The sequence below is a fragment of the Ornithorhynchus anatinus genome, chromosome 3, assembly GCF_004115215.2.
Source record: "Ornithorhynchus anatinus isolate Pmale09 chromosome 3, mOrnAna1.pri.v4, whole genome shotgun sequence".
NCBI classification, from domain to species: Eukaryota; Metazoa; Chordata; class Mammalia; order Monotremata; family Ornithorhynchidae; genus Ornithorhynchus; species Ornithorhynchus anatinus.
The window spans coordinates 18,417,907-18,443,398 of record NC_041730.1 but is presented as its reverse complement, the minus strand read 5'-3'; the positions used below and the strand labels follow the sequence as shown (position 1 = coordinate 18,443,398).

At 47.7% G+C, this 25,492-nt stretch overlaps 1 protein-coding gene across 1 annotated transcript; it reads right to left on the bottom strand.

Annotated features, from left to right (window-relative positions):
- Positions 1 to 5,834: 5,834 nt before the first annotated feature.
- On the bottom strand, positions 5,835 to 24,062 carry CBLIF (cobalamin binding intrinsic factor). Its single transcript, XM_039911294.1, has 9 exons — positions 23,975 to 24,062; positions 20,475 to 20,651; positions 19,259 to 19,372; positions 18,675 to 18,815; positions 14,881 to 15,062; positions 11,766 to 11,943; positions 9,011 to 9,212; positions 7,745 to 7,863; positions 5,835 to 6,047 (listed from the first exon to the last, which is right to left on the bottom strand). The coding sequence occupies exons 1-9, from the start codon at positions 24,060 to 24,062 to the stop codon at positions 5,986 to 5,988; spliced, it is 1,263 nt and encodes a 420-aa protein (XP_039767228.1). The 3' UTR covers positions 5,835 to 5,985.
- Between the last annotated feature and the right edge of the window lie 1,430 nt (positions 24,063 to 25,492).

The following is a 25,492-nucleotide window of genomic DNA, read 5'->3' as shown; positions in this document are numbered from 1 at the left end:
AGGTCTTGGATTCTTTATTTCCTTATTCCTTATATTATTATCTCCTTATGTTATTATATAATAATCCTTATATTATTCTATTATATAATAATCCTTATATTATTATCTCCTTATTTCCCACTGATTCAGTGATCCGGTAGAAATTTTCATGAAACAAGCTGTTCTCCGTGACCGCATCTACCGTACTATGTGGGGATTTTTGCTCCTGAACCTTTGGACTTTTCATTTACTTTTTAGCACCCTTTCAGCTTGTATCTACCCCAGGGCTTAGTACAGTGCCTGGCTCACAGGAAGCGCTTAAGAAATACCGAAAAAGAGAGAAAAAAAAGCGCACCGTCTTGGGAGGAACAAAGGAAAAGAGGTGGGGAATAGGGGGTGAAGACCGCAGTGGAGAAAGGTGGGACCAGAAGAAAGGTGGGACCAGATGGTGAAGCCTTGTAGCTGACGGTGGGGAGTTTTTGTTGGTTATGGAGGGACACAGGAAGCCACTGGGACACTTGGAGGAGAGGAGAAATGGACGACAGTGGCAGTCAAGTAATTCTTCAAGCTGATCCAGGTCACCTGAGCTTGATGGATCCGTTATTCCAGATTTGAGCTCATTTGGGATTGAGGACCTGCCTGACTGGGACAAGACTTTAAAGAAGTAGTGTGGCTCAGTGGAAAGAGCCCGGGCTTGGGCGTCAGAGGTCGTAGGTTCTAATCCCGGCTCTTCCACTCGTCTGCTGTGTGACTGTGGTCAAGTCACTTCACTTCTCTGTGCCTCAGTGACTTCATCTGTAAAATGGGGATTAAGACTGTGAGCCCACCGGATTACCTTGTATCTACCCCAGAGCTTACAACAGCAACTGGCACATAGTAAGCGCTTAACAAATACCACAACTATTATTATTATCATTATTTAAATTCATTCCTTTAGATATGTTCCTTCATAAGAAGAGGGTAGCTTGAACATACTTGATTCTATTCATTGCTATTGTTTTTGTCTGTCCGTCTCCCCTGATTAGACTCTAAGCCTGTCAAAGGGCAGGGACTGTCTCTATCTGTTACCGATTTGTACATTCCAAGCGCTTATTCCAGTGCTCTGCACATAGTAAGCGCTCAATAAATACTATTGAATGTATACTGTTTAAAGGTTATCTTTTTTTACCAGGACATATATGTCTTGTTTACTCCTTTAGGTGGGGAGCTCACTGCATTTTTCTTTATAACTCTAAGTGTCTAGCGAAACACGTTGTGGTCCTCTAATATGGTAAATACAGCAAAGCCTCTCGTAGATATTCACAATATAAATAAAAGTAATAATAATAATAATGTTGGTATTTGTTAAGCGTTTATTATGTGCAGAGCACTGTTCTAAATGCTGGGGCAGATACAGGGTAATCAGGTTGTCCCACGTGAGGCGCACAGTCTTAATCCCCATTTTACAGATGAGGTAATTGAGGCCCAGAGAAGTGAAGCGACTTGCCCACAGTCACCCAGCTGACAAGTGGCAGAGTCAGGATTTGAACCCATGACCTCTGACTCCCAAGCCCGGGCTCTTTCCACTGAGCCACGCTGCTTCCCTAATCCGGGTATTCACAATATAAATAAAAGTATATGCTTGTGTATCTGCAGAACTCCATGAGATTCAGTAATTTACCCACTGAAACATAATCTGACAAGCAAAATTCAAATCGTGCTTGGTCAGAACATTAAAACCCCTAAATAGTCATGACGGTATTTCTCATCCATCAACAGTCTGTGTGTACTTGAGAAGCTCATTTCCTTCGAACAGTGTCTCCCCTCCAGCCTGGAACTCCATCCCCCTCCACAGACTCCAGATCATCACCCTCTCCACCGTCGAAACGTTATTAAGGTCACATCTCCTCCAAGAGGCCTACTGAGTTTAAGCCCTATTTTTCCCTGGCTCGTTCTCCCTTCTGCGTCGTTCTACGCTCTTGGATCTGTGACCTCTGGGCACTTGATATTCGACCCAGCGAGTCATGTGCTAGGATAGGTAATGTTTATTTCTCCTTCACCGGGACTGTGCGCAAAAGCACCTGACCTTCCCGCGATCCAACTGCTAAGAGCAATGTCGCACTAGCTTTTATTTTCCCGAGGCCTTTACTGCTGGACCCTAAAATCAAAATGATTTTGGTCTAATCTGGATCAGTTAAGACTTCGGGGAGCCTCTGAAGTGCTTGAAAGACCACAGCCATCTGTTCTTGTCCCGGCGAAGGAATAAGCGTGGAACGCAGGTTAACCACTGAGAGGCCGGCTGAGGGCGATTCGTGCGATTAGAGGCAACTTTGAGAGATGAGGCATGGCCTAGTGGATAGACCCGTGGGCCTGGGAGTCAGAGGGACCTGGGTTCTAATCCCAGCTCTGCCACTTATCTGCTGTGCGACCTTGGGTATGACATTTCACTTCTCTGTGCCTCAGTTACCACATCTGTAAAATGGGGATTAATACTAGGAGTTCCATGTGGGACAGGGACTCTGTCCAACCCAATTACTTTACATCCACCCCGGTGATCAGTACGATGCCCGACACATAGTAAGCTCCTAAACATACTAAATGTGAGCTTAGTAAGCTCAATGTTTATTATTACATTGTACTCTCCAAAGTGCTTAATATAGTACTCTGCACCCAATAAGTGCTCAATAAATGTGATTGACTGACTGACAGACTGATAATTACTGCCCAAACCCAGTGTTTTTTATTTCTCCGCTTAACCAAGACCTAGTGATAGGTTGGGGCAGCACTGAAAGTGGGTAGACCCAGGTTGGGTGGACCACAGGTGGGTGGGGGGAAAAGTCCAGCTGGGGGCCGTCAAATCGCCCGGCAGGTGGCCGCAAAATATCTCTTTCTGGCTGACCGAGGTTGTTCCTTCGTAGTCCAATTGGAGCAACTCTCCCAGGCCTTGTGCCTCGGTGGCCACGTCCCTTCCGACATGAGTGACTGAGCTATTTGGTCTGCGGTAAATCAGCTGGACAAATTGGCTAGACCTACCGGCTCATGGGCGTCACATGACAGGGAAGGGAAGGGGTTTAAGGAATGGAATTACTGAGCCTCCTGAGGGTGATCAGCCTTACGGCTCTGCTCCCTAAATCATCTGGGACCTGAGCTTGAAATTAGTAGGGTGGTTGGGGGAGAGGTGAAGAGAAAAAAGCAGGAAGACTGTCGGGGACCTGGCATGGCCAGCAAACTTGGTGGGCTCTTGGCCTCTGCCATCTCTCTGCCTTTCTTGACTCTCTTTCCCCTCTTTCTTCCCTTTGTCCTTCTCTCGACTCCTCCAGCTCCCTGCTCCTCCTCCCTCCCACCCTTGCTCTCCCTTCTTCCCCACTGTCCCTTTTTTTCCTTCTCTCCCTGGCTCCACCCCTGCTCCTGTTTGCTACCAATTGAAATCTCAAGCCTTCAACAGCCTCCACGACACAGAGTGGTTGCTTTCCGTGCCCCTCACGGTTCCGAGGGAAAGCCCTCTCAAGTCAGTCAATCGATAGCATTTATTGAGAACTTACCTTGTGCAGAGGACTGTGCTAGGCGCTAGGGAGAGAACACTGCGGAAGAGTTGGTAGGAATGGTTCCCTGTCCCCAAGGAGCTTACAGTCTAGAGGGGGGAGATAGGCGTTAAAATGAATTACAGATATGTATGTACACAGGTGCTGTGGGGCTGAGGTGGGGTGAATATCAAGTGCTGAAAGGATACAGATCCAAGTGCTTTGGCGATGCAGAAGGGAGAGTGAGTAGGGGAAACGAGTCAGGGAAGGCCTCTTGATGTGATTTTAGTAGGGCTTTGAAGGTTGGGAGAGTGGTGGTGGACTATCGGGTATTAAGGGGGAGGGAGTTGCAGGCCAGAGGGAGGATGCCTCGTTCTCACCTGTCCCGTTGTCGTCGTCGACCCCTGGCCCACGTCCTACCCCTGGCCTGGAATGCCTCCCTCCTCACATCTGCCAAACAATCCTACCTCCTCCCTTCAAACCTTCAAAGAAGGTTTACCTCCTCCAGGAGACCTTCCCAGACTAACCCTCCCTTTTTCTCTGCCCCCCCCCCCCCCATCGCCCCTACTCGCTCCCTTTGTCTACCTCTCTCCCCCGACAGCACTTGGGTATATATGTACATATTTATAATTTTATTTATATTAATTCATTCAATAGTATTTATTGAGCGCTTACTATGTGCAGAGCACTGCACTAAGCACTTGGAATGTACAAATCGGTAACAGAGACAGTCCCTGCCCTTTGATGATCTTACAGTCTAATATGACGTGTATATATCTATAATTCTATTCATTTATATTGATGCTACTGATGCCTGTTTACTTGTTTCGATTCCTGTCTCTCCCCTTGTCTCTGTTGCTGAATTGTACTTTCCAAGTGCTTAGTACAGTGCTGTACACATAGTAAGCGCTCAGTAAATATGATTGACTGACTGACTGAATGAATGACATGGACAATCGATCCATCAGTCAGTGTGCTTGGTATGCTGGCTGTGTGACCTTTGTCAAGTCACTTCATTTCTCTGTGCTTCAGTTACCTCATCTAGAAAATGGGGATTAAGACTGTAAGCCCCATGTGGGAAAGGTACTGTGTCCAACCAAATTTGCGTGTATCTACCCCAGCGTTTAATACAGTACCTGGTGTGTAATAAGTGCTTAACAAATACCATTATTATTATCATTATTGCTACCATTATTACATTTATAGTAGAGAAGCAGCAGGACCTAGTGGATAGTGCATGGGACTGGAAGTCTGCAGGACCTGGACTCTAATCCCAGCTCTGCCTCTTGTCTGCTGTGTGACCTTGGGCAAGCCAATTCACTTCTCTGAGCCTCAGTTACCTCATCTGTAAAATGGGGATTAACACTGTGAGCCTCATGTGGGACATGGGCTGGGTCCCACCTGATTAGCTCCCCTCCCCCCCACCCTCTGCTCCTCCTCTTTCCCCCTTCCCCTCCCCTCAGCACTGTGCTCATTTGTATATATTATTTATTACCCTATTTATTTTGTTAATGAGGCGTACATTGATTCTATTTATCTTGATAATGTTGTCTTTTTGTTTTGTTCCGTTTTGCTCTGCTGTCTGTCTCCCCCGTTTAGACGGTGAGCCCGTCACCGGGCAGGGATCGTCTCTGTTGCTAAATTGTACATTCCAAGCGCTTAGTACAGTGCTCTGCACATAGCAAGCGCTCAATAAATACTACTGAATGAATGAGCTTGTAACTCAGTACCTCAGTACTTAGTACAGTGCCCGGCACATAGTTAGCACTTGACAAATTCCATTTTTAAAAAAGTGAAAAAAAAAAAAGAATTAAACTCACACAAAGCGGGAAAGGGAGATGGAAGCTGCCAGGCTTAGAAAATGGACTCCATTCACTCACAAAGGCTCTGGTGATTCTATCTCAGAGGAAATAGGTTGTTTTGGGTAAAAGTAAGAAGTGAGGGTGTTTTTCTCACCTTTCCATAGTCCGTAATGAATTCAGAAGGAAAACGCGATGTTGTGTTTGCCCTAGAGAAAGCTAGGCCCAAGGAGAAATAGAAAATTAAGGACAAAGTAGTCCAGGTGACAAATGTGATCTCTTACCCAGAAAGCAGTAGAACTAAGGGAGAGCCTAAGCAGACAAAGTCGCTCCAGAAGAGAAGGACTAACCCTAGCTCTTCTGTTGGGACTAAATCTGGGGCAACCTGACCTTGGCTTCAAAGCAATAGGTTGAAAGAATTTTCCTGGGTCCTGAGCCAGAAGGGAAACTTATTTAAAATGGAAATAATACACTCTAAGGAAATGATGTGAGAAATGGGGACATTTTAGCCCAGGGCCTCTCCCGGCACTTCCAAACCATGAAGAAGTTCAAGAGATTTTCAAAAGCCTCGTTAGATTTTATTTCTCCGTGAGACAAGTGGCTAAATTCTAATGATTCCGAGGGCTCTGGGCCAGGGAGAGGGGAGGAGTGCACTCTTAGTGTCGAAAAGAACACTTCCCTGCAGAAGGAGGCGACGTCTAGATTACTTAGTACTGAGTGAAGTTGGCCATGATGTGTTCGTTGTTGAAGGGAACGTAGAAGGAGACACCTGGAGGGAAAGGAGAAGGTGGGTGAGAAGGCAGCGGACACGGTGACTCGTCCCATCTCCTTCCCTCAAAGGAGGGGATTAGAACTTTCCTTTGGAAGCCTTAGCCCTTCCGGGTCAAGATTTCACTTGAATTATTTAAACCCCCATCTCCCACATTCCCCTTCCCGCTCATCCACACCCCTCCTCAAAACCCAGACCGTTTGAACATACACTCCTCCTTCCTCTTCTACCCCCTTCCTCTTCCCCCACACCTGCTCCAAAACACGGCACTTACTCGAGTGCATCTGTCTAAGCTCTCTTAAATCAATTAATCAGTCAATGGTATTGACCGATCGCTTACCGTGTGCAGAGTACTGTGCTAGGCACTTGGGAGAATACACTATAACAGAGTTCATTCATTCAGTAGTATTTATTGAGCGCTTACTATGTGCAGAGCACTGGACTAAGTGCTTGGAATGGACAATTCAGCAACAGATAGAGACAATCCCCGCCCAATGAACGGGCTCACATGTCCCCACCCCCAATGAGTTTATAGTCCAGAGGGAGTTCTATTTAATGTTTTTATTACCCAAGTATGGTACGTGATTTATTTTAATTTAGCCCTCACAAAACCCTGCAAGGTAAGGTAATATTATCTCCCCCTTTCCCTCCGCTCTTCCTCCCCTCCCCTTCCCCCTTCCCCTCCCCTCAGCACTGTGCTTATTTGTATATATTATTTATTACCCTCTTTACTTTGTTAATGAGGTGTATATCTCCATGATTCTATTTATCTTGGTGATGTTGTCTTGTTTTGTTCTGTTTTGCTTTGTTTTCTGTCTCCCCCGTTTAGACTGTGAGCCCGTTATTGAGCAGGGATTGTCTCTATCCGTTGCCGAATTGTACATTCCAAGCGCTTAGTACAGTGCTCTGCACATAGCGCTTAAAAATACTATTGAATGAATGAATCCCCATTTTATAAATGGGAAAACTGAGGCACAGGGCAGTTAAGTGACTTGTCTGAAGTCATACAGTAGTCAAGGGGCAGAGTCAGGGCTAGATCCTGGGTCCTCTGACTTTCAGGGCTGGAATTCTTCCAACTCGCCACCCTATCTCTCCAGTAGAGCGGAGAACTCCAGCGACAGGAAAGGGTGACAAATGAAAACTGCTCCCGTCACGCCTCAAAGCTTTGAATAAAACACCCTCTTTTCATCCGGCCCCGAGGAAACTTCTCTCACTGGAGAAAATATCATAAGTTTTAGGGAATGGGGTGAGAAAATCCAGTGAGTTCTAGGAGGGCTGTTTGTCTGGAGTTGCTATGTTTCCGTTAGCTCCAGTGTTCACAGGAAAATATAAGATGCTTTATTTCCTCAAATCAATTTCACTGTCTCATCTCATTTCTAGACAAGGCCCCAGTGCAGTCATCCTGATTTTGAGGAAACCAAGGGTTAAGGAAGGGACAGAAGAGCGGTAGCGAACTGTCTCAGAGAAGAAAGCAGAAGAGGAAGGAGCTTAGTACAGCACCTGGAACGTAGTAAGTGCTTAACAAATAGCATTAAAAAATAAAGAAGGGAAAGGAACAAATGAGGGAGAACCTGAATGAGGGAAGTGAAGAATGGAGAAGAAAGCAGGGTTTACTGGCTCTCCCCGGCCCTCAGCGTCCCCTACCACACCGACTCCCTCACCCCCGAAGAAATGCCCCACTTCTTTATTTCTCCCACCTTGATCCAGTGGGGTTTGGCCACTGAGGAACTGCCAGTACGTCCTCTGGTTGGCGTTTTCAGTCAGGTTGTTGATGGACGAGATGAAGATCCCCCAGGATGTCACCGAGTATTTAAAGCTAATAGAAAGAGGAGATCTCAAAACATTGGAAATCTCTGGATCAATTTGGCACAATCACAGGGCACACGGAGAACGGAGGGAAGGGGAGACACCAAATGGAGAAGAGGCGAGGAAATACAGAACTAGACAAGATGAGGGAAACTCGAAAGTGGGGAGGGAGAGGAAGACTTCAATCAATCCATTAACGGTATTTATTGAGCGCTTAGTGTACTGAGCGCTTGGGAGAGTGCAATGCAGCAGAGCTGGTAGACACATTCCCAGATGGTTGGCGAATGAGAGGGAAAGAGCATATATCAAGGGGATTTATTCATTGTCAGTCATGTTTATTGTGAACTTACTGTGTGTAGAGCACTGTACTGAGCCCTTGAGAGAGTATAACGCAACGACGGACATATTCCCTGCCTACAACGACCTTACAGTCTAGAGGTGGGGGATGCAGACCTTAATATAAATAAAAAAATTACAGATATGGACATGAGTACTATGGGGCTGAAACGGGGGAAGAACAAAGGGAGCAAGTCAGGACGAAGCAGAAGGAAGTGGGAGAAGAGGGAAGGCGGGCTTAATAATGTTGATATTTGTTAAGCGCTTGCTATGTTCAGAGCACTGTTCTAAGCGCTGGGGTAGGCACAAGGGAATCAGGTTGTCCCACGTGAGGCTCACAGTCGTAATCCCCATTTTACAGATGGGGTAACTGAGGCACAGAGAAGTGAAGTGACTTGCCCACAGTCACACAGCTGACAAGTGGCGGAGCCGGGATTCGAACCCGTGACCTCTGACTCCAAAGCCCGGGCTCTTTCCAGTGAGCCACGCTGCTTCTCTAAGGGAAGGCCTCTTAGAGGAGATGTGCCTTCAATAAGGATTTGAAGAGGGGGGGGAGAGTAACCGTCAGATTTGAGGAGGGAGGGTGTTCAAGCCAGAGGCAGGACATGGGTGAGGGGTCGGCGACGAGCTAGATGAGATTGAGGCACAGTGAGAAGATTAGCATTAGAGGAGTGAAGTGTGCGGGCTGGGTTGTAGTAGGAGAGTACGAGGTGAGATAGGAAGGGGCAATTTGCAGAGGGCTTTAAAGCCAGTGGTGAGGGGTTTTTGTTTGATGCGGAGGTGGATGGGCCACGCTTGAGTTTTTTGGGGTCCTCACTCACCTGAACATGGAGTTGATGCGCTGGGCTTCCTCGAGAACAGTAAGCAAGACCGAGCCCTTGCGCACGCTGACCGCCAAAGTGGCTTTAAAGAGGAGCTCCACCCCTCTCAGCTGATTATTGATGGTGTAGTGCACTGTAATATTTGAAGGTGAGGTTGGAAGAGGACAGGAAGAGGAGGAGGAGATGGTCTTTCCCTCATGATCTATGGAGACAAAAGAATTAGAGTGGAAAGGTACCGATCGAGGATGTGCAAGAATTTCCATGTCCCCTCCCCAGGGGTTGGAAGTGATTGAATCACCCTGCGGAAATTTTCTGAACACCAGGTATCCTTGGAAGCTTCCATTTTCATTCTAGGGGCTGCTTAAAGGCTTGGAAAACTTTCAAAATTTAAAATCAGCTTTAACGTGGCCATTAGACACTGTCCAGTTTAGGTGAGTAGCTGTTCAGCCTTGCCTGTGTATTCTAGATTGACCCAGAACACAGGCGCTTAACCCATCAGTGGTATTTATTGAGCCCTCCTGGGTGCAGAGCACCTGTACTAAGCACTTGAGGGAGTGCACTACATGAGAGTTGGTAGACATGCCCCCTGCCCACGACCTCACAGTTTGGAGGGAAAGAGGTGAGACAAGGATTCATTCAAAGCCCAGCGCAATTGCATTTATTAAGCGCTTACTGTGTGCAGAGCACACTTTTAATTGCTTGATTGAACTTTCCCAAGCACTTAGTACAGTGCTCTAGTGCTTGGGAAAGTACAATAAGGCAATTAAAAGTGATAATCCCTTCCCACAGTGAGCTCACAGTCTAGAGGGGGGAGACAGACATCGATGCAAATAAACAGACATCAATAGAAATAAATAAAATGACAGATATATACATAAGTGCTGTGGGGCAGAGAGAGGGAGGAAGGGCAAAGGAAGTCAGGGTGATGGGAGATGAGGACAGAAGGGTAGAAAGAGTGGGAAAGGGAGGATGGAGGTGGGAGTGGGCAGGGGAAGGATGGGGGGAAGAAGGAGCATGGGGGAAGGGGAGGATGGGGCTTAGATGGGGCAGGGGAATGGGGAAGTGGGAATGGATTACCAGTCCATCGCCTGAACTCAGCTATCTTGTCTCTCGTGAGAGAAAACACCAGAAAAGCAAATCCGGAGAGCCTGGCTGCTATTACATCTCCAGCCCTGATCTCTCTCCCTCTCTGCAGTCTCACATTTCCTCCTGCCTACAAGACATCTCTCTTTGGATGTCCTCCCATCACCTCAAACTTAATATGGTTAAAACCCAACTTCTTAACTTCCCACCCAAGCCCCGACCTCCCGTTCACTTTCCCGTCACTGTGGACGGCACCGCCGTCTCACTGTCTCATAAGCCCTTAACCTTGGCATTATCCTTGATTCTTCTCTCTCGTTCAACCCGTATATTCAAGCCATCACTAAATCCTGTCCGATCTACCTTCACAACATCACCAGAATCCACCCTTTCCTCTCCATCCAAACTGCTAACCCGTTAATACAGTCACTCATCCTACCGCACCTGGATTATTGCATCAGCCTCCTTGCTGACCTCCCTGCCCTCCTGTCTCTCCCCACTCCAGTCCCTAATAATCTATTCTGTCACCCGGATCATTTTCCATCAAAAACATTCAGACCACATTTCCCACTCCTCAAGAAACTCCAGTGGTTGCCCATCCGCTTCCACATCAAACAAAAACTCCTCACCGTTGGGTTTAAAGCACTTAATCACCTTGCCCCCTCCTACCTCACCATGCTACTCTCCCCCTACAACCCGACCTGCACACTTCATTCCTCTAATATTAACCTTCTCACTGTACCTCAATCTCGTCTATCTTGCCGGCGACCTCTCATTCACCTCCTACTTCTGGTCTGGAACGCCTTCCCTCCTCATATCAGACAGATAATTGCTCTCTCCCACTTCAAAACCTTACTGAAGGCACATCTTCTCCAAGAAGCCTTCCCTGACTAAGCCCCCTGGCTCAGTGGAAAGAGCCCGGGCTTGGGAGTCAGAGGTCATGGGTTCGAATTCCGGCTCTGCCCCTTGTCAGCTGTGTGACCGTGGGCAAGTCACTTAACTTCTCTGGGCCTCAGTTACCTCATCTGTAAAATGGGGATGAAGACTGTGAGCCCCACGTGGGACAGCGCTTAACAAATACCAACAGAACAGTGCTCTGCACATAGTAAGCGCTTAACAACTACCAACATTATTATTCTCCCCAGCCCTTCTGAGTCATCCTGACTTGCTCCCTTCATTCATCCTCCCTCCCATCCCCACAGCACATATGTATATATCTGAAATGTATTTATTTACTTATTTATTTATGTATATTAATGTCTGTCTCCCCCCCACCCTCCATCCCCAGACTGTGAGCTCGTTGTGGGCGGGGAATGTATCTGTTGTTATATTCTACTTTCTCAAGCACTTGGTACAGTGCTTTGCCACAGTGAGTGCTTAATTAAGTACGATTGAATGAACGAATTCATCAGGGACACCTCTGCCAGCCAAGGAGTCATGCAGCAATCGAGCAAGAGCATTCCAGAATATTTGACTTGGTTACCATGGCAAGATGTCTAGAGATTCCTGGAACACTTGAGACCCCACAGACGGAGCAGGAACGGGGCGGGTCAGTGAAACCAGAACCACAAATCTGGATCTTTTTGGATTTTGCTTTGGGTCTGAGAGCTGAAGGAGAAACACCTCCTGCCCATTTTAATTCCTTAATGGATGGTGGATTTGGGGAAATTCTTACCGGAACAACACGTGACGTGGACCACATCCAGGTAGGTTTTGCCTTTCAGGGAAGGCAGGATCTGAGCAATGGCCATGGGGTTGTTGAATTTCTCCTGTTCGATCTCCAGGAGTACAGTATCCATAGTCTTCTTGCAGTCCCATTTTCGGTTAGGCTGCACAGGTGAGACAGAGAGGGCCTGGGACGCAAAGAGAGATTCAGCATTGGAGAGATTCCGCAGTGCAGACGAAAGCCTGCAGCAGCGGGAGTTGATTCGTTATTATTCATTAATCATCTGCCAGGATGCTGGACCCCCAAACCTTGAGGGTGGCCATCATCCTCATCATCATTACCATCATCACCACCACCATCCCCTCATCATCCTCTTCATGGTCACCATCAACGCCGTCATTATCATCACCATCACCCTATCATTTTCAGTATCATCACCATTATCCTCACCCCCCTCACCATCATCATCATCATCATCACCACTGTGCTGAGAAACAGCGTGGCCTAGTGGATAGAGCCTGGGCATTGGGAGTCAGGAGGACCTGGGTTCTAATTCTGGCTCTGCCACTTGTCAGCTGGGTGACTTTAGGCAAGTCACTTTCCTGTGCCTCAGTTACCTCATCTGTAAAATGGGAATTAAGACCGTGAGCCCCAGTGGGACGGGACTGTGTCCAACTGTATTTGCTTGTATTCACTCCAGTGCTTAGTACAGTGCCTAAGTACTTAACAAATACCACAATTATTATAATTCTTAGGACCATTTATGTTCCAGGCTTGGATGTTCCTTCTACATCACGAGTCACTATATACTCCTACGTTCAGTCAGTCAGTCAGCAGTATTTATTGAGCACTTACCGTATGCAGAGCACTGCTCTAAGCACTGCGGGGGAGTACAATACAACAGAATTGGTAGGCATGTGTCCTGCCCACAGTGAGCTTACAGTCTAGCGGGGGGGAGAGAGACAGTAATATAAACAATTTGTAGTATACGCTTAAAAGATATGTATAGAAGTGCAGTTGGGCCAGAAATTCAAGTGCATTTACGCACTTGACAACACGGAAGGGAGAGGGAGTTGGGGAGAAGAGGGCTTAACCAGGGAAGGCGTCTTGGAAACATATTTCAATATGAGTTCATTAAGAGGGGAGTGATGACCTGGTTGTGCTTAGCATTTAACCTCAGAATTACCCCTAAAATCCCTGGGAGCTGAGACAAGTTGACAGGCAAACTCCCAGCAAGTTCTGGACCAGTTTTCCCCTTCCCACTGTGACAATACTGCCATAATTCATATTATCACCGGGTATCCAATCAGTAGAATCTCTCAAAATCACAGGAGCTCTGGATTCCAAGGAGCATGGCCTAGTGAAAAGAGCACAGGTACGGGAGCCCCAAGACCCGGGTTCTAATTCTGCCACTAGTCTGTTGGATGACCTTGGGCAAGTCATTTACCCTCTTTGGGCCTCAATTTTCTTATCTCTAAAATGGAGAAAAGACACCTGCTCTGCTTATTTCTTAGACTGTGAGCCTCATGGGGGACAGAGACTGTGTCTGATATAGTAATAACGATAGTTATTATGGTACTCGTTAAGTGCATACTAAGGGCCAACCTCTGTTCTAAGCGCTGGGGCAGATACAAGTTAATCAGGTTGGACACAGTCCCTGTACCACCTGGGACTCACAGTCGTAATCCCCGTTTTACAGATGAGATAACTGAGGCCCAGAGAAGTTCAGTAATTTGCCCAAGGTCACACAGCAGACATGTGGTGGAACCGGAATTAAAACGTAAGTCCTTCTGACTCCCAGGCCCATGCTCTATCCACTAAGCCACTTTGTGTCTGAGCTTGGCACCTTTAGGCTTCATCAATACCATTAAAAAAAGGGAAAAGAGTTTCCGTTTTGGAGAAGAGGCTGGAAATTGTCATTTTGGCTGAGCAGGAGAAAAGGATTCAGAATCAGATGAAAACAAAAGTATGAATCATTCCATCAATATGTAATACTCTGATCACGATTAGACAATCATTCCTTGATTCATGCTGCAATTTCTGATCAAGAAGTTCATTTTTCCATGTATATTTTCTCATTCCTCCTCAAAAAGGCCCTACAAAATCTAATATTAGGTTACCCCCCCCCCCCATTCAGGATCTCTCTCTAGCCCCATTTTACCATTGGAGAAACTGAGGCCTGGCAATATGAAAGGACTTTAACTGAAGTCAACTTGGCAAGTGCAGAAGTTACAACTAGAGTCCAGGTGTCCTGACCCTCAATACTATGATTATGGTATTTTGTTAAGCACTAGAGAAGCAGCGTGGCCGAGTGGATAGAGCACGGGCCTGGGAATCAGAAGGACCTGAGTTCTAACGCCTGTTCCGCCACTTGTCCGCTGTAAGACCTTGGAGCAGTCACTTCATTTCTCTGGGCCTCAGTTACCTCATCTGTAAAATGGGGGTTAAGACTGTGAGCCCTCTGCGGGACAGGCTGATCCCTTGATTAACTTGTATCTACTCCAACGTTTACTACAGTGCCTAACCTCTTACTACGTGTCAGTTACTGTTCTAAGTGCTGGGGTGGATACGAGTTGATCAGGTCCGACACAGTCCCTATCCCACTGTGGAGCTCACGGTCTAAGTAGGAGGGAGAACAGGTTTTGAATCCCCATTGTACACTTGAGGAAACCAAGGCACAGAGCAGTAGCAGCGTGGCTCAGTGGAAAGAGTCCGGGCTTGGGAGTCAGAGTTCATGGGTTCGAATCCCGGCTCTGCCCCTTGTCAGCGGTGTGACTGTGGGCAAGTCACTTCACTTCTCTGTGCCTCAGTTCCCTCATCTGTAAAACGGGGATTAACTGTGAGCCTCACGTGGGACAACCTGATTACCCTGGATCTACCCCGGCGCTCAGAACGGTGCTCTGCACATAGTAAGCGCTTAACAAATACCAACATTATTATTATTATTGAGTGACTTGCCCACGGTCACGCAGCAGACAAGTGGCAGAGTCGGGATTAGAACCCAGATCCTTTGGCTCCCCAGGCCACAGGCTTTTTCCAGTAGGTCACGTTACTAATAATGTTTGACCCAGCGGACTCTCTAAGGGGAAGCCACCGATTTACCTGCACTGTCAAGCTGATTTACCTGCATCGCCAAGCCGGTGCTGTAGATGTTGCCTATGAGACCATTGTCCTGGATCCTGCTGCTGAGGTTCTCGACCATTTCTTTCAGAACCTGCCCGAAGAGTTCTCCGAAACCGTCCTCCACGCCTATGGGGATCTTACTGTACATACAGGTCAGAGCCAAGGTTGCTACGGCGCCCGTGTCTGCACATCACTCATGCGGGGAATGAGAACAAGAGTTAGATAATAATAATGACGTTGGTATTTGTTAAGCGCTTTCTATGTGCAGAGCGCTGTTCTAAGCACTGGGGTAGAGACAGTTGTCATCATCAACTGTCAGGTTGTCCCACGTGAAGCTCACATTCTTAATCCCCATTTTACGGATGAAGTAACTGAGGCCCAGAGAAGTGAAGTGACTTGCCCACAGTCACACAGCTGCCAAGTGGCAGAGCTGGGATCAGAGCAGATGCGGGAAAATTAAATTTGCTCAATAGGAACCCTGGAAAAATCTGGCCACGGGGGACCCTCTCTCCATCCTCCGGCTAAAAATCGGTGTCTCTTCCCATGCTGAAATTATTGTTTAAATACTAATGACTTTGCTCCTCTAATGCCAACTTTCTCACTTAACCCCTATCTTGTCTAACTCACTGCTGACCCCTTGCCCGTGACCTGCCTGTGGCTTGAAGAATAATAATAATAACGTTGGTATTTGTTAAGCGCTTACTGTGTGCCGAGCACTGTTCTGAGCGGTGGGGGAGATCCAGGGTCATCAGGTTGTGCCACGTGAGGCTCCCAGTTTTCATCCCCATTTTACAGATGAGGTCACTGAGGCCCAGAGAAGTGAAGTGACCCACAGTCACCCAACTGACAAGTGGCCGAGCTGGGCTTCGAACCCATGACCACTGACTCCCCAGCCCGGGCTCTTGCCACTGAGCCACGCTTGAAACACCCTCCCTCCGCAAATCTGACAGACAATTCTCTCCCCTGCTTCAAATCCTTATTGACGGCGCATCTCCTCCCAGAAGCCTTCCCTGACTGCCTCCCTTTCTTCTTCTCCCAGTCCCTTCTGCATCGCCCTGCCTTGCTCCCTTCATTCGTCCTCCCTCCCAGCCCCAAGGCACTAGTGTATATATCTGTAATTTATTAATTTATTTTTATTAATGTCTTTCTACCCTTCTAGACTTTGAGCTCGTTGTGGGCAAGGAATGAGTCTCTTTACTGTTATATTGTACTCTCTTGAGCGCTGCTCTGCCCACAGTAAGCGCTCAATAAATACAACTGAATGAATGAAGGCACCCACTCGGTATCCAAGTACTGCAGGGTGGCCTAGTGGAAAGAGCACTGGCCTGGGACTTGAGTTCTAATCCTAGCTGCGCCACTTGTCTATTGAGTGACTATGGGCAAGTCACTTGACTTTTCTAGCCCTCAGTTTCCCCGTCTATTAAATGCCTGGCTCTCTCCCCCTTAGGCTTTGATCCCTGTGTGGGTCTTGGACTGTGTCCAATCTACTCATATTGTATCTACCCCTGTTCTTGACACTTAGTAAACACTTAAGAAATGCCATTATTATTATTATTTATTGTTATTACTTCCTCTTTGGGGCTAAGATATCTGGTTTGGCAATTTCCCCTTCACTCTGCGGGGAAGGTCCATCTGGAAGTTGGATACTCTTTCCCTCTGAATTGTGAATGGGGAATAGTGTCGAATAATAATGATGCTTGTGGTATTTGTTAAGTTCTAACTATATGCCAGGCACTGTACTAACCGCTGGGGTGGATCCAACCAAATCAGGTTGGACACAGTCCCTGTCCCACGTGGGGCTCCCACTCTCAATCTCCCTTTTACAGATGAGGTAACTGAGGCCCAGAGAAGTGAAGTGACTTGCCCAAGGTCATACAGCAGATAAGCGGCAGAGCCGGGATTAGGAGACATGACCTTCTGACTCCCAGGCCTGTGCTCTATCCACTGTGCTGTGCTCTCTCCATTATGCTCAGCAGAGAGAAAAATTAGCATCAGGAGAGTTTTTTTAGGTGGTATTTGTTATGCCCTTACAGTGAGCCCATCATTGGGCAGGGATCGTCTCTCTCTGTTGCCTTATTGTTCATTCCAAGCGCTTAGTACGGTGCTCTGCACATAGTAAGCGCTCAATAAATACTATTGAATGAATGTGTCAGACATTGTATTAAGCTCTGGGCTAGGTGACAGTTAATCAGATTGGATACAGTCCCTGTCCCACACGGAGCTCACAGTCTTAATCCCCATTTTACAGATGAGGCAGCTGAAGTCAGGTGATTCGGCCAAGGTCATACAGCAGACCAGCGGCAGAGACGGGATTGGAAACTAGGTCCTTCGGACTCCCAGCCCCTTGTTCTATCTAGAGTTGGGGATGAATACTCGGAAGAGGCATCTGAAACCTTACGAAGATGACCCCCAGCCAGGTGGTAGGCACTTCCTCCAGAAGCGGGATGGCCTAGTTGAAAGAGAACGGGCCTCCAAGACAGAGTAGTATTATTAATATTTACTAAGCGCTTACCGTATGCAGAGCACTGTAATAAGTGCTGGGAGAGAATACAGAACCTGGGTTTCCATCCCGAGCCTTTTATAACCCTGTTGTCTGACCTTGGGGAAGTCACTTAACTTCTCCATGCCTCAGTTTCCTCACCTGTAAAATCAGGAGTAACTACCTGGTCTCTCTTCCCCTCCAACTGTGAACCCCATGTGGGTGAGGGATTGTGTCCGATCAGCACGTTAGCGTATCGATCCTATCGCTCAGTGCAGTGTCGGCAGAGGGTAACCACTTCATAAATACCTCAGTTAGTATTATTATTTCAAAAGACTAAGAAGAGTCCTTATTCCCCTCCAGTGAAGGTGAATATCTATGGGACAAATATCTTCCAGCCCAGTGAAAAGCATCCCTGGGTGAGGAAAGGAGAGGGTGATTTAATCTTGTAAAAACACGAGACTACAGGTCTGAATTCCCTCCTACAGGGATCTACGGATCGAAACTCACTGGAGCAAGGAGGGGCTTTTCGGGAATTAGTAGATTAATGTGTAGAGATGTCAGGGGTCAGACTGCAAGGAGGGAGGGGTTTCAGCGGAGGAAGGGAGGAAGAGCAATTGTTAGAGAGAAGAAAGAAGAGGAGATGGCAATTTTATTGACTTGTGTTGTTTTGGTTTTGCAGAGGAAGTAGATGGTTCCGGGAGGGGGACAAGTGATGAGGAAAGGCAAAGGCTGGATGAGTCTAAGAAAAGGAGAAGAAATGAGCAATCCAGGGACAGACAGAAAGTGTGTGGAAAAGGGAGTGGGACCATGATTTCATTTATTTGCCTGGACTAGTCCCAGTCAGGAACTGAGATTTCCCCATTTGAGGTCTTCTGCATAGCTCTATGTTTCTGAGTCCTCACAGGAGACAGCGTGGCCTAGTGGATAGAGCACGGGCCTGGAGGTCAGAAGGACTGGGGTTCTGATCCCCGCGCCACCATTTGTCTGCTGCATGATCTTGGGCAAGCCATTTCGCTTCTCTTTGCCTCAGTTCCCTCAACTGTAAAATGGGGATTAAGACCGTGAGCCCCACGTGGGACAGGGATTGTGTCTGACCTGCTTATCTTGAATCTATCCCAGTGCTTAGTTCAGTGTCTGGCATATAGTAAGCACTTAACAAATACCACACACAAAAAAGAAGACCCCCCCGGTCTCGTCCTTGATGCGCACCCCCACTCCACCTCCACCTCCCACCTTTCCAAGTTTCCACCTTTCTGTGACCACCTCTTGGAGTTCACGCAAGTGGCCATGGTTTGGCACAGCCTCTGCCTTACCCACACTGAAGGGCGATGTATTGACCAACAGGGTTTTGGCAAAGCGGGCTGCCAAGGGCAAGATGTCTTCTGGACTCTTCAGGCACAGGGCTAGGATTGCCAGACTCGGCTGGTAGAAGGTTATTTTGCTTTCCGTCTGGCCTGTTGCGGTGAACCAGAGAGCACGAGATGGGTCATCTCATTGCCTTGATTCTGAGGGAGAAACTTCAGGGCCCCTGTTGTTTCTGGAAAGGAGCATTTGGGAGCAAGAGACGGCTTCACTGTTCCCCCAGGGTAAGTAGGAGAATGGAACTTACTTGAAATAAAATGGAGTGATGGGATGAACCCTCAGGATCCCTAGGGAAAGTGGGGATTGTTCAACTCCAGGGCTGAAGAGAGTGAATTCTCCACTCATGGAATTTTCAAAGGGAAATTCCTACGTCCTGTGAGGATGGAATGACCCAGGCCAGAATCCCCGAGAGAAATTCATTTTGGGAGAATCGTTCTCAAGATCCTTTCTCGGGTGAATACCCTTCCCCTCAAGGTTTAAACCTCCCAGGGAGGACAGGTCGACACGCTCCTCCTCCTCTCTCCCTCCTTCTTACTTGTGGGTGCCCAGTTCTCCATTTTCTTTTGCAGGGATGAGAGTCGGTTCCCAGAATGCCGGCAGGATGAGGCGAGGGCCAGAACGTCGAGGGCCAGTTGGCCGATGGTATGTTCTGGGGAGATACAGGGAGGGAGGGTGAGACGTGGGTCTCCTTCCTTCGAGCCCACAGCTCCTCTGCTTGGAAATTCAGGAAGAGTGGTTTTGTAAAATGTTTTTCCTTAGGGACCGGGGGGACCATTCACTTAAATTACTACTCTGTGGTGCCCTGACGTTCCAGTGCAATGGGGCCAAGTGCCTTGTGGCTTTTATGGGCCCGTCCCTCTTCCGAATTATCTCCAGCTCCATGCAGGATAAATCATGGAGCTGGACTGGAAGATGACTGGACTCAGCAATTGGACTTGAAATGTGTAATCGATCAATCAGTGGTACTGACTGAGCACTTACTGTGTGCAGAGCTCAGCACTCAGCCCTTTGGAGGATATAAAACAATAGAATTGGTAGACACGATCCCTGTCCTCAAGGATCTTGAGGTGTTGAAGGTTCTTAGTGGTCCATCTTCTGTGTGGAATACAGGTGTGAGGAACACTTGAGGGATATCTCCATCTCTCTCTCTCTTTATCTCCCTCTCTCTCTCCCATTTTCTCCATTAAAGTATAAGCTCCTTGAGAGCAGGGAGCCCAACACTTTGTTATTCAGTACTCCCCAGCACCTAGTACAGTGCGTTGCACCGAATGGTTGCTCAGTAAACGCTACTATTATCTCTACTACTCTCCCCTTTCCCCACCCATCCCCTTACTGATGATACCAAATCCCATAGTTAGAACTCTGTACCAGGGACCATAATTCTGTTGTTCCTTCCCTGGTCTCGCTCATCAGTCAAGCATTGGGTAAGAAACGACATCTGGTCAGATAAATATCATCAGCAACGGTTTTTATTTAAAAGCCTACGGTGCGAAAAGCACTGAATTTGTTGCTGTAAATACTGCAATTACAAAGGAAGAAGGCGGCATGGATACTAAGGGCTTCCATGAATTATTTTCACTGTTTTTTAGAGGATGCATTATTTAGGGAAGTGTCTGTGTGTGTGGGTGTATGTGTGTGATGGAGAAGGGGGAGGCAGGGAGGGAAAGGAAGGGTCACAGGCAGGTTTAGGGGAATTTTTAAGAGGGAATTATGAGTTGGTAGAGTCAGTCTCTGAGCTGGGAATGTCTCACCTGTGGTATCTTTGGCTAGGATCTGTTCTGTCAGGAGCTTCTGGGCCTCTGTGTTTTCAGTGTCAGCCAAGTTCATGGCAATCAGGATGCTGGGGTTGACGAAGGAAGATGGGGTCACGGAGTTCTCCATGATGTCCTGGAGGCCAGTAACCAAGGCCTGCTTTGCTGCGGGGACAGCTGAAAACAAGAAAGCAGTAGACCAGTTATTCAGGTATTTGGCCCCAGAGAATCCTCTTCCCTGACCTTTCTCTGACTTTCAGACCATGAGTGAGTCACTAAACTTCTCTAGGCCTCAGTTTCCTCAGCTGCAAAATGGGGATTCAGTATATTCATTCAATCGTATTTATTGAGCGCTTACTATGTGCAGAGCACTGTACTAAGCGCTTGGAATCTACAATTTGGCAACAGATAGAGACAATCCCTGCCCAGTGATGGGCTCGCAGTCTAATCTATGTTCTCCCTCCTACCTAGACTGTGAGCCCCATGTGGGACAGGACCTGGATCCAACCTGATGAACCTGGTTCTACCCCATTGCTTAGAACAGTGCTTGACACCTAGGAAGTGCTTAACAAATACGCAAATTATTATTATTTCAGCAGATTCAGTAGATTCAGAGGTTCAGTATGGTGGTATCCTGAAAGAAGCCATTTTTCTAGTTGCTGTTAAGGGGTGTGGAACGGAGTACCTCATAGTTCTGCTATTTTATTTCTCTCTTTAAAATATACCTAGACTGTAAGATCTCTGTGGGCGGGGATCCTACCTACCAACTCTATTCTATTTTTCTCTCTCAAGCCTTTAGAATAGCGCTCTGTACACAGTTTAAGTGCTCAATAATGATTAATAGATTAATGTTCCACTGTAAAATGAAAAGGAAAGCAGTCTTTGCCAGTTTGGGGGCTAATTAGCATTTGTAACAGCTGTGACATTCATTTATTCAATCCTATTTATTGAGCATTTACTGTGTGCAGAGCACTGTACTAAGCACTTGGAAAGTACAATTCAGCAAAAAAGAGAGACGATCTCTGCCCACACGGGGCGGCCCTTAAGTCCCAGCGGAAGGTTTTAGTGGCTGGTTTAGAGAAGCAGCATGTTGTGGAGGAGAGAGTACAGACCTGGGAGTCAGAAGGTCCTGAGCTCCAACCCCAGCTTGCCTACCTGTCTGCTGTGTGACCTCGGGCCAGTGGCATCACTTCTCTGTGCCTCAGTTACTTCATCTGTAAAATGGGGATTGCCCCTCTCAGGATCGCACCTGGAGAGTTTGCAGTAGTCCACCAGTCTCAACCCCGGGAGGGAGAGTCAAGCAGAGGCCTACCCATTCCATTCCTAGCTTGGGCAGTGGCTAGCGAGCGGAAGGCCGCCTGCTACAAGTCAAAACTCATCTGTGCTGGATAGCGGTGGCGTGGGAGAGAGTCAAGAGTGGAGGCTCAAGTTTACTGCGTGACGGAAGACAAAGGTAAGCCACTTCTGTATTTTTACCAAGAAAACCATATGGATCCACTTCCCGAACGACTGCAGATGGAAGTGGGGCTTTCTGAAACAGATGAGTCCACGGAGTCGCTACGGGTCAGCGACGACTCGACAGCATAAGAAAAGACAGATCTGAGCCCCACGTGGGACAGGGACTGTGTCCAACTCAATTTGCTTGTACCCATCCCAGCGCTTAGTACAGTGCCTGGCACGTAGTCAGCGCTTAACAGATACCATCATCATTGTTATTATTATTACTATGAATGTGTATGTTTAGCAAACCCAGTCAAGGGGACCTGCAGGAGCCTTCCCTATGTCAGTGAGGTGACCAAGAAGTCGCCAAGTTTGCCGGGTCGATTCTGAATCGACTACTGTTGGCGATACAGTCTGACCCTTTCGAACAGAGCGGTGCTATGAAAGTGTAGCGTTTTCAGGATTGTAATCAATCGATCAGTGGCATTTACCGCGTGCAGAGCAAATGGTTAGTAATAATGATAATTGTGGTAGCCACTGAGTGCATACTAGGTGCCAGGCACTGTTTGGAGCGCTGGGCTAGATAAAAGATAATCAGGTTGGACACAGTCCCTGTTCCACATGGGCTCACTTTCTTAATCTCCATTTGACAGATGAGGGAACTGAAGTTCAGAGAAGTGAAATAATAATGTTGGTATTTATTAAGCGCTTACTGTGTGCAGAGCACTGTTCTAAGCGCTGGGGTAGATACAGGGTAATCAGGTTGTCCCACGGGAGGCTCACAGTTAATCCCCATTTTAATAATAATAATAATGTTGGTATTTGTTAAGCGCTTACTATGTGCCGAGCACCGTTCTAAGCGCTGGGGTAGACATAGGGGAATCGGGTTGTCCCACGTGGGGCTCACAGTCTTAATCCCCATTTTCCAGATGAGGGAACTGAGTCACAGAGAAGTTAAGTGACTTGCCCACAGTCACACAGCTGACAAGTGGCAGAGCTGGGATTCGAACTCATGACCGCGGACTCCCAAGCCCGTGCTCTTTCCACTGAGCCACGCCGCTTCTCATAAAGCGCTTACTATGTGCAGAGCACTGTTCTAAGCTGCTGGGGTAGATACAGGGTAATCAGGTTGTCCCACGTGAGGCTCACGGTCTTCATCCCCATTTGACAAATGAGGTAAGTGGGGCCCAGAGAAGTGAAGTGACTTGCCCACAGTCACAAAGCTGACAAGTGGCGGAGCCGGGATTCGAACCCATGACCTCTGACTCCCAAGCCCGGGCTCTTTCCACTGAAGATGGTATGTGTTAAGCGCTTACTATATGTCAAGCACTGTTCTAAGCACTGAGGTAGATACAACACCATCGGGTTGGACACAGTCCCTGTCCCACTTGGGGCTCACGGTCTTAATCCCCATTTTACAGATGAAGTAACCGAGGCCCAGAGAAGTGGCCTGCCCAAGGTCCCGTAGCAGACAGGTGGCGGAGCCGGCATTAGAACCCACGTCCTTCTGACTGCCATATTATCTCCCCATCGATTCCCCGGCGGAACGAGTCTGTACTCACAGCATGTTTGTCCACCTCCAGCCGAAGTCCAGGAAAGGCTCAGGAGAAAGAGAATGAACTGAAACTTCTTCATGTCTGTCTCGTTGCCACTTGACCGATTAGGAGGCGTTGGGCTTCTACGTCCTCCTTTATATGCTCTCCTTTTGAGTCGCTAACTTGGGAGTTCCCCTCAGCCTCCCTGATACGATTCGTTCCTTCCTATTTGCATATCCCAGGTGACAACATGCAACATTTGGTGAGGTGGAGTTTGGGGGTCGGGGATTAGGCGGTTTGGCCTCTGGGAAATCCAGACCCAGAACATATGTCGAGAGTTCTTTGTCTTTTAGAGTTGTACAAACATAAACCTGGGGCTACCATTGCCTTGTCTTACTTTTAGAGTTGTACAAACATAAACTCTGGGGCTACCCTTCCTAGGATCCTCTGGAGCCGAGGCATGTGCGCTCATTCACACAGGCTTCAAGCCCAAACAAAGAAACGCCGGGATTAATCAAGGCCTACCTTGGGCCTTGTTGTTCAGGAGCTTGGGGTTCCCACTTGGTTCTGAGACTGGCTGGGAAAATCTGGGATTGACCCAGCTGCTGCTCATTGGTCCTTCCCAATCTGGTGCTGCCCCAGCTAGATCAGGATGTTTGGTCAGCCTGGAATTTTTTTCTAATGGTACTTGGTAAGTGCTTACGATGTTCCAGGTACCGTACTGAGCACTGGGGAAACATGAGCTAATCGGGTCGGACACGGTTCATATCCCCCATGGGGCTCAAAGTCTCTTAATCTCCATTTCACAGATGAGGTAACTGAGGCATAGGGAAGTTGATTCATTCATTCAGTAGTATTTATTGAGCGCTTACTATGTGCAGAGCACTGCACTAAGCACCTGGAATGTACAGTTCGGCAACAGACAGAGACAATTCCTGCCCAATGACGGGCTCACAGGCTAATCGGGGGAGACAGACAGAAACTAGACAACATAATCACGATAAATAGAATCAAGGGGATGGACACCTCATTAACAGAATAAATAGGGTAATAAAAATATATACAAATGAGCACAGTGCTGAGGGGAGGGGAAGGGAAGTGACCTGCTCATGTTCAAACAGCAGACAAGTGGTGAGGCGGGAATTAGAACCCAGATCCCTCTGACTCCCAGGCCCGTGCTCTATCCACGGGGCCATGCCACTTCCTATATCTTCCAGAGATTCCTCCAATAAATGTGGTATTTATTAAGTGCTTTTTATGTGTCAAGCACTGGGCTGAGCACTGTGACAGATACAAGATAATCAGGTCAGACACATCCCTTCATCACATGGGGCTCACGGCCTGTTTTCCTTCTGGCTAGTTGTTTCTAAGCCTCTGGCCGGCCTGGCCACCGCGACCCTCACTGTGGGCAGGGAATGTGTCTGTTTATTGTATATCCTCCTCCCCAAAGGGCTTAGTACAGTGCTCTGCACATAGTAAGCACTCAATAAATATGGTCGAATGAATGAATGATTATCGGATGCTCCTTTGCTATTTGGAAGTGACGGACTTATTTTATGTGTAATGTGTGGGAAATCGATCAATCAAATCGATGCTACTGAACTCACCCCTGTACATCCCCTCCCAGGGAGAAATGCAGCAAATGATAATGTTGGTATGTGTTAAGCGCTTACTATGTGCAGAGCACTTTTCTAAGCGCTGGGAGAGATTCAGGGTCATCAGGTTGTCCATTAGAGAAGCAGCGTGGCCTAATGGCCCGGGCGTCAGAGGACCTGGCTTCTAATCCTGGCTCTGCCGCTTGCCTGCTCCGTGACCTTGGGCAAGCCCCTCCACTTCTCTGTGCCTCAGTCGCCTCATCTGTAAAATGGGGATCAAGACCGTAAACCCCATGCGGGACAGGGACTGGGTCTACCCCAGAGCTTAATACAGTGCCTGGTACACAGCGCTTAACAAATGCCATTAAAAAATGATGCCGGCAGACATAACCCCAACCCAGCTCAGAGAGCTTCTTTAGCAGCCTGGCACCGGGGGCTTTCAACTCCT